Source organism: Heliconius melpomene, chromosome 21, assembly GCF_056956725.1.
Source record: "Heliconius melpomene rosina isolate 202511_hmr_F chromosome 21, ASM5695672v1, whole genome shotgun sequence".
NCBI classification, from domain to species: Eukaryota; Metazoa; Arthropoda; class Insecta; order Lepidoptera; family Nymphalidae; genus Heliconius; species Heliconius melpomene.
Window position 1 is genome coordinate 8,608,860 of NC_140409.1, and position 9,080 is coordinate 8,617,939.

The following is a 9,080-nucleotide window of genomic DNA, read 5'->3' on the forward strand; positions in this document are numbered from 1 at the left end:
AGTACTAAATAATGTATTAACTCTGGCATCCATTTTTACTGTCATAGCAGTAACAATATTTAAACATTCTTTCGTGTATACGTCAAATTTACGTAAAAGTAGAGAGTAGAGAATTTACATTACTTGCAACATTATTTATGATAAAATCAATCAATTATATAAATTAATTTAAACGTTCCCTTTACGATTGAGAAATCTTACCTTTAGTAATCCTAAAGTATTCTTGAAAATCCTATCAAGAATTCCAATAGCAATTTAAGATTAAGTGGACTGGATGCAGTTTCAATTTCATGGGGAATTCATTCATGTAATTCGCAAATAGCTCTATGTGAATTATACTAAAATGTCTACAAGAAATAAGTACCAATCTAACTTCAACAATACAAAATAGTAATTGTAACTTCTAACCCTCGATGAGAGGACTGAGTAGGTAGATATTCATTATTAAAATATATATCTACTATTAACGCAATTGTTTGAAATATTATCGTAATGTTTAGCTATCATTCAGTCACAAATTTATTAGATTTCTAACATTCAAATTATTAATTGACTGACCAACCGGAAAGCATATGAAAATGTTTCATAGAGTAATTACCTATGTTAAAGTTATTCGACCAGAATTTGCAAATTATCTATTCATTAGGGCGCAACATCAAGCTATTTGATTCAAGAATTGGAGAGGCGAAAATCACAACTTAAAACACAACTAGTGTGGATTGGTGCTCAAAAAGAACCTGGTCTTACTTCAAGAACTTGGAAATGGGTTGATGGTAAGAAAAAAAAACAAATAATTAAAATTATTTTTGACGTAAATTTAGTTTAAACTATTGTAGTATAATTTAACAATTGCTTAGATATTAAATCATAACTCGAATATCTAAGCAGTAGCCGTTCCTTGTGTTATGTTGATATTTAACTTAATGTTTGATAGTTAACTTAATAAATAAACAGCTTCACACTTTTTTTCTCATTTCAAGAAAACCTAATGTACATGGGCCTACAAATATAGGAGGGGAGGGGATCGTGCTCACCCCATAAATTTACAAAAAATTCCCACCAGAAAATCTTCCTAGGTACGCCTATGCTTAGATACTTCGTTCCCCATGCACCACCTATCCCTGAAAGATTGCGTGCTGACAAAATAATATATAAATAAATTTTACCAATAGGGTAAATTAAATATATATATCTTTTCTCCTGTGTACAGGTGAGACGGTATCAAAGCCAACATGGGGCAAAGACCAACCAAACAACTACAACGGTGAACAGAACTGCGTGGTGCTGGACGGCGGGCGCGCGTGGTTGTGGAATGACGTCGGCTGCAACCTCGACTACCTGCACTGGATCTGCCAGTACCGTGAGTGTCTTTCATAGGTACATATCTTTTTATTTACCGCGAGCGCGAACTACTAAGCCCTGCGACTGTCTTTGTAATGCGTGCTTGGGTCGCTGCTGTAAGGTTATTTTTTATGTAATATAATTTTATTTATGTAGTTTACAGAATAATTACGATTGAATTTGAAATATTACAATTAAATAATTATTAAGGATTGAAGATTACAAAGAATTGGGCTGGATATGGACAGGAATTCTAATCTAAGTTCTAATTAAGAGTTTGGTGGAGGGTAGGGAACCGAGGTGTCTTAATAGGTAACGGAGTGTTTTAACATTAGGTCCTCAGGTTCCCACTCCCTGATATATGCGGGAAACAGCGTGAGGCTAAAAAATTATAGTAAAATTTGTATTGTATTAAATGCTTTTAGCTCAAATACTATTCGGAGGAATCTCTGATGTGATTAATTTGGTATACATATTATTATCACGACATTAACTCTTCGTGCTCCGAAGGTAGAGCTGGAAGTGACTTACTGGAATAAAGAAAGGAATTTATCTTTTAGTCCTTGCCAGAAGCCATTAAAAACTAAATAACAAATCCAAAATAATAGATTTTTGTCTACTAACAGAATCCTTACAAAATTATCTTCATATAATAGTTATATAGATAAATATTTATTTGTAAATATAAAACAATACTAGATAAATATATATATATATATATTTACATATAATTACCTAAAAGCAAAGCATATGGCCTAAGCGAACTATTATTCTGTTTTACCGTTCAACAACACTATTGGTAAAGTCTATTACAAACAATTATTTTAAACAACGCCGCTCAGTCGTAACGCGGTTGCGTCTGCTGATTACATAATGTGCGATCTCACATTACTATCGTAAAACCTATTTGCATATAAAGTGAAAAAAAAAAATACATAAATTTATAGTGTACTTTGATTATTAAAACAAATAACTTTTTAATTATAGTACCGCCATCTTGTGGAAGCCCAGATAAACTTTTGAATACAACTATCGAGGGAAATAGTTACCTTGTAGGATCTACCATTGCATATAAGTGTCCAGAGGGGCATATGTTAACTGGGGCCAAAACTAGAGAGTGTAAGAAGGATGGATTCTGGTCTGGTCTTGCACCGAGCTGTAAATGTAAGTTCTTTGCATATGTGTAACTAACTGTATACATGTAACAATATTGGAAATGTGAAAATTGTTGACCGGCAACGCACCTGTAGCTCTTGTATTACACGGGGTCGGGGGCAACGGTGATCACTTACCATCAAATGAACCGTACGCTCGTTTGCCTTGTAAAATGAAAAAAAAAATGCCTTGTCTTTTCCATAAAAAATATACATTTATCCATTAATGTTGCTAAAATAAATGTATGCCCTATTTATTAGCAATTGTATTGATTTATACTTCGATATTCTTAACAGATGTAGATTGCGGCGGATTGACACCAATTCAAGACGGAGATGTTAATTTAGTAGATATCCGAACAACTCACGGAGCTCGAGCTGTTTACAAGTGTAAAGAAAATTACACCCTTGTTGGAGAAGAAGAAAGGTTTTGTGGTGACGAGGGTGTTTGGGACGGGGAAGCTCCAAAGTGTCTGTTTGATTGGTGTCCGGAACCACCACCTGTTTCAGGTGCTACAGTGACTGTTACAGGTCATAAGGCAGGCTCTTTAGCAACTTATACTTGCCAAAATGGATTCATTCTATTCGGAGCTGTGGTATGCTTTATTTAATTATATTATTTTCTAAATGTTTAATAAATACTCAATTTTATTTTTGTTTGTTATTGAAATATGTTACACAAACTATTAAATTAGTGAAAACTCTTTGAATTTCTATCATCACACATGAGGTGATAAAACTCGACGTTGCGCCCACACAGAAAAATAATATGACACAGTGGTTATGAATTGTGCATGGCTTTCCGTATGTCCTTCTCAGAATTTGACAATTCATCATCATCATCATCATCATCATCAACAGACATCTTTTATCCACTGCTGGACATAGGCCTTCCCCAATTATCGCCACCACACTCGATCCTCAGCTCTTCGGACCCATCCGCTGCCAATTCACATAATGCTAATTATAAAAGATGTAATAAATAGTAATAATAAACTAATAAAACCACATTATATTCTAGAGTGTAACATGCAACCTTGGCGGAATATGGTCCGGTACACCGCCTTCGTGCAAATATGTAGACTGTGGCACTCCAGCACAGGTTCATAAAGGATCGTTCAGATTACTAAATGGTACTACCACATATGGTTCAATCGCACAATTCACCTGTGAATCTGACTACTGGCTCGCTGGTGCTGAAGTGCTCACTTGTAACCGCGATGGAAAATGGTCTCACGATATACCATCTTGTGAATGTATGTTTTTTATGTTTCTTATATAATTTCAATACAAGACAATTTATATTTTTGCTATCTGTGTAATATAAATATATCATATCACAGTGATATCGTGCCCTGATCCTGAAGTACCGGCAGGAGGATACATGGAGGCCTACGATTACAATGTACATTCTACTATAGATTTCCATTGCGAAAAAGGGCACAAGCTCGTCGGGGAACCTAATCTCACGTGTCAACCTGACGGCGAATGGTCTGGTGAATCTCCAAAATGCGAATGTAAGCAATGTAAAAATGAAACCAATTTGGTATACAAGAACTATATCACCAAAATCCCATCTGACCAAGAAATACTTGTCATATTTTAACGACATGTTCTTAACAGTTTTTTTTTTATCTTGAAATCATGAATTATAATTAATTACGATTTGTTTTTTTGTTTATTTATTTTGTTTTTGATTACTTTATTAGATGTCGACTGTGGAAAGCTACCTCCACTACCATATGGCTCAGCAGATCTCCTGAATGGTACAACACATTTAGGTAGTGTTATTCAATACTCATGTACAGCAAACTATAGACTAGTGGGTCCCGTAAGGAGAGTGTGCACGGAAGACCATCAATGGAGTGAATCGTCGCCAAGATGTGAAGGTTAAACATAATTATATTTTATTTACATTTTTAGCTATCCTTAAAATAAAAAAAATAAATAAATCAGCTTCACGGTGCTGCTGCCCGCACACAGGAGGGTAGCCAGAGGAAACTTAGTGATAAGACACTCCCGTTCCCCATTTTTCGTCGAAAATCGCATAGAGTGTTGAGTGGCGGAACTCAACGCCGCACTCTGCCTCGTCTACAGAACGAAGAAATAAAATTTATTAAATATTTCATTTCCTAGAGTGTGAATCGAACCCGGCTGTCGCGTTTATAGTCACTGCATTAATTTATTAAGCATACATCACAAATTTCAATGTCATATCTATGCTGACAGAAATAAGATGTCAAGAACCGGTCGTTGCTGAAAACAGTATTCTCTCTGTGACTGGAAATGACCGCATGCACGGGCGCACTCTCATCCGGACGTCGGTGAGCACTAACAACGGCAACACGTACCGTATTGGAGCCCTAGTCAAGTATCGGTGTGAGCGCGGCTACAAAGTGGTAGGCGAGAGCCTCTCCACGTGCGAGGATAATGGACAGTGGAGCGGTATCACACCTAAATGCCAGTGTAAGTAATCATATTATGGAAATCTATTAAATTGTACGAGTATGTAGTCCTGTAGTAGTGTCTATTATTTACCTGTTTGTTTCTTTTACGTAGGAGGTACATACTGTCTCTTTTCCTACTGTGTGCTAAGTGCGGGAGATGCGTGAAGCAAAAAAAATAATATTAGCAAAATATATTATATCTACTTAGATAGATAAAAAACACTGCATAGTGTTAAAATAACAAAGGAATGTTATGTAAAATTTTCATTTAATTTATTTCTCAATTTGATTTGGTAGAGTACATTTGTTATTTCAGAAACTTTTACAAAGTTAATTTATTATAATGCAACAATTGCATTAAAACTTATAATGGTATGACATTAACTTATATAACTTTAATATCGTTATTATTGTTCAAATATGTATCTATATACTTTTAGATGTTGACTGTGGTAACCCAAGTCGCATGCACAACGGTAAGGTGACTCTGGCCACGAACGCCACCTACTATGGAGCCACAGCACTATACGAATGCGAAGAACACTGGCAACTCGACGGAGTGTCCCGAAGACTGTGTCAGGATAACGGAACATGGAGCTCAGAAGCGCCAGTATGTAAAGGTACATAAACATATTTGCTATCATATTATAAGAATATCGATATATTTTCATAGCAGTCTAATGCATTTTATCATTTCACTTTGTAGAGATAACGTGCACTGATCCTTCAATTCAAATTAAAGGAAGCGTAGGATTAGTAGTTGTGACCTCAACTCTTAGTATAGGAGGTGAAGCACACTACCGTTGTGAAAGGGGATATACTCTTAAAGGAAATCAGACGAGAAGCTGTTTACCAAAAGGCCAATGGAATGGAACTCCGCCTGTATGCTTACGTAAGTTTAAATTATAGTTTTTTTATTGTACCAAATGATCGTGGGTTTGGCTATTTATTTAACAAATATTAAAATTTCCAGCCATCGATTGCAAATCACCGGGGACGATAGAAAACGGGCGAATCATCATATCAAACAGCTCTACGCTCTTCGGGAGCTCCATTGAATACCATTGTCTGCCTCAATACCAGAGAGTGGGACCTTTTCTTCGCAAGTGCTTAGATGATGGGAAGTGGTCTGGTGAAGATCCTCTCTGCGAGCTGGCGACTAACGAAGCTGCTGAGAGCGGCGCTTTACCTCTGAGTGTTGGAGTCGGCTGCGGTGTTGTACTTTTCTTGTTAATGTTATTAGGAGTCATATATTTAAGATTGTAAGTATAAACAAAAAAAATCCCTCTTATTTCAAAAAGTTTTATTTAAGATTTTTTTGATATTTAAGTTTTATTTAGCATTTATTATTTATCCCCTTATCTGCACGTTTTCAGACGAAAAGCTACACCAGTGAAAAACACGGAAAACATCGAAGGCGCTGAACGAAAGGAGGACCAAAATGCGGCCGTAATGAGTTACGCAACACTTCATGACACAAACGGTAGACACATATATGATCATGTGACAGACAACTTGTACGACTCCCCCTACAGTGAGAGCTTGGCAGAGAACACCGCGTACGCCAGACAAGGTGACACCGACTCCGCTTACGAGCCGGAGCCGACGGGGCCCAGCGCGGTGGTCACCATCAACGGAGTAGCAGTTCGTTAACACATTTACTTGGAATTGGAATACTAAGTAGTAATGTTTAGACTTATGAAGAAATATTAGGTGATTCGAATTTGAGGTAGTGATCCTTGAACTATAAATAATTCAGTGCTATTTTGATGGTACAAGAAAATTGCTGTTAACTAGGTAACCAGGAAAAGTGATATAAAATCTCAATATAATATTTATGATTCAAGTTACTCAATAACTAACACTCCCTGTATTTCTGTGAAATGTAAACTAGCGTAAAATACTTTGACGTGGTTACCGAAGTTATAATCAGAACAATTTACCTAAACGCAGTTTACATAAAAACACACCAATTAACCTTTGAATGATATAATTTTTTTGATTATATAATTATATAGATATGTTTGTATTTAAAAAAATAAAAACACAGTATTTGCGTATAGGTGTAGCTTGCTAAGTCTAAATATTTCCGAGATATGTGTTCCAAGTGATCACCAGTCCTTAGGTATTTAACCAAAGATGTAAAAAGAGTTGGAAATTATATGAATTATATTATATTTATGATAGATTATGATTGCTGTATAATATTCAGATATTAGGGTGATCATCACTGGCTTATCTTGCATTTCATTTCATTGAAAACGTATGACTCCAATAAAAAAAATATTGTAGTAAACTTATTGACACAGTACCTGTTTCTAAAATAAATTACCAGTAAAGTTATAAAAGTTTCAACAGCGTTTGGAATAGGTTTTATGAATTGCCTAATGTATCTTTATTACCGAATCGAAAGCTTAATGTATGTAACAAGGCGAAAAATAAAATTGGTTTCGTTCCTAAATAATTAGATTTAAAAATCGATTATAATTAGTCAGTAATTATTTTTTGCTGGCTAATGAATTATAAAAAGAAATAAAGTTAAGTATATTAAACTCAACAATAAACGAATGTTCTGAAAAAAATTGTCTTATAGATACAAAGTAGATTAAAAACATTTAACTTAATTAAAATATGAGTAACGGCAAAACTTATAAAAAACGTATTTTTATTGTATACTTACCTTTTAAATTAACACACAGCTCAACAGTAGTTCAGCCTACCTACTTGTTTTGTAATTATAGTCCATTTATCAAAAGCAAAATTAATCAGATTGTATTAAACTTGATTTCCTGTTAAAAGATAATAAACATTTCTTTACAAGCTAGCCGACATCTATGTAATGGATTAAATATGTGATTTTTTGTATTTTATAATAATATAAGTAAGTTTAGTTTAACAACAAATGGTCAATCAATTAAAATGTTAAATATTTTTAAGAATAATAGCAGATAAAGATTTTTTCTCAAATTAAATTCGTTGGAAAATAAAACTTGCGTTTATTATTTTACACGTTTTTTCCCGACTGCTAAGAAAGGGTTATGTTTTATGCGAGTATCCTTGAATGTTAGGAACTCAAAAACGTTCCTTACTTTTAAAAAACTCTTAAGAAAACACTTTCTTACTCTTTAACCTTTTTAACTGTGCCTATATATATATATAAAATCGAAAGGTCACTCACTCATCACGAAATCTCAGAAACTACATGTGCTAGGAATCTCAAATTTTGCATAGGAGTTATTTATAGAACGTAGGTGCTCGCTAAGACGGGAATTTGCAATATTCGACTTCTGAGGGGTTGTTTTTGGGGTTGAAAGTTTGTATGAAACTTCGTTACTATGAATGCTAGGAGTCTCAAATTTTACATACACTTCACTTATAGGACGTAGGTACTCATGGAGACAAATTAATAATAATGTATTTCACGCAGGCGAAGCTGCGGGCGGGCCGCTTGTTTAATATATAAGTTTTTAATTACTTAGTTTATAATTTTCATTCATATTTCTATACTGTAGTATGTATGCCTATATTTATGTAATTTATAAAGTGTATATGTATAAATGTATGTATGTTTTAAAAGCCTTAATAAAATACTTATAGCAAAATAGTGCCGCCTTACAAAAGTGGAAATAGATCTGACTCTGGAAATTACAGGCCGATATCTGTTTTGCCGTCTTTAAGTAAAATATTTGAGAAAATATTATTTAACCAGGTCACAATTTTCTTAAATATTAACAATTGTTTCTATAGTGAGCAATATGGTTTCACCAAAGGCAAGTCTACTACGGATGCGGGTGCTGCACTCCTAAAGCACCTTTATGACGCATGGCAGAAGTCACAAAATGCAATTGGAGTGTTTTGTGATTTATCCAAATCCCTTGATTTTGTAGACCATGAAACTCTGTTATTAAAATTTTATCATTATGGTATACTTACAGGATACTGCCCTTGATCTAGCAATAGCCTCATATCTAAACTCAGAAAATCCAGAAAGTTTGTATATATAAAATGAGGACGTCCTCGCACAGAGTCACGAGTATCTGCAACGCGACTGTTGTGGGTTCGATCCCCACTCGAGGAAGTGAAATATTTACGTTTATATTTCCATTTTTTCGCTCTGGTGTCGAGGCAAAGCTCGGCG

At 34.7% G+C, this 9,080-nt stretch overlaps 1 protein-coding gene across 1 annotated transcript in view; it reads left to right on the top strand.

Moving 5' to 3' along the window:
• fw (CUB and Sushi multiple domains furrowed) overlaps window positions 1-7,931 on the top strand; it is a 44,385-nt gene extending 36,454 nt beyond the window's left edge. The window contains exons 7-18 of the mRNA XM_085205978.1: window positions 647-773; window positions 1,211-1,360; window positions 2,329-2,505; window positions 2,793-3,091; window positions 3,517-3,751; window positions 3,839-4,012; window positions 4,205-4,384; window positions 4,725-4,961; window positions 5,383-5,562; window positions 5,649-5,834; window positions 5,916-6,204; window positions 6,319-7,931. Of these exons, the coding sequence (XP_085062104.1) occupies window positions 647-773; window positions 1,211-1,360; window positions 2,329-2,505; window positions 2,793-3,091; window positions 3,517-3,751; window positions 3,839-4,012; window positions 4,205-4,384; window positions 4,725-4,961; window positions 5,383-5,562; window positions 5,649-5,834; window positions 5,916-6,204; window positions 6,319-6,595 (2,511 nt within the window). The 3' untranslated portion in view covers window positions 6,596-7,931. The remainder of the gene's footprint in view (window positions 1-646; window positions 774-1,210; window positions 1,361-2,328; window positions 2,506-2,792; window positions 3,092-3,516; window positions 3,752-3,838; window positions 4,013-4,204; window positions 4,385-4,724; window positions 4,962-5,382; window positions 5,563-5,648; window positions 5,835-5,915; window positions 6,205-6,318) is intronic.
• The last annotated feature ends 1,149 nt before the right edge of the window (window positions 7,932-9,080 follow it).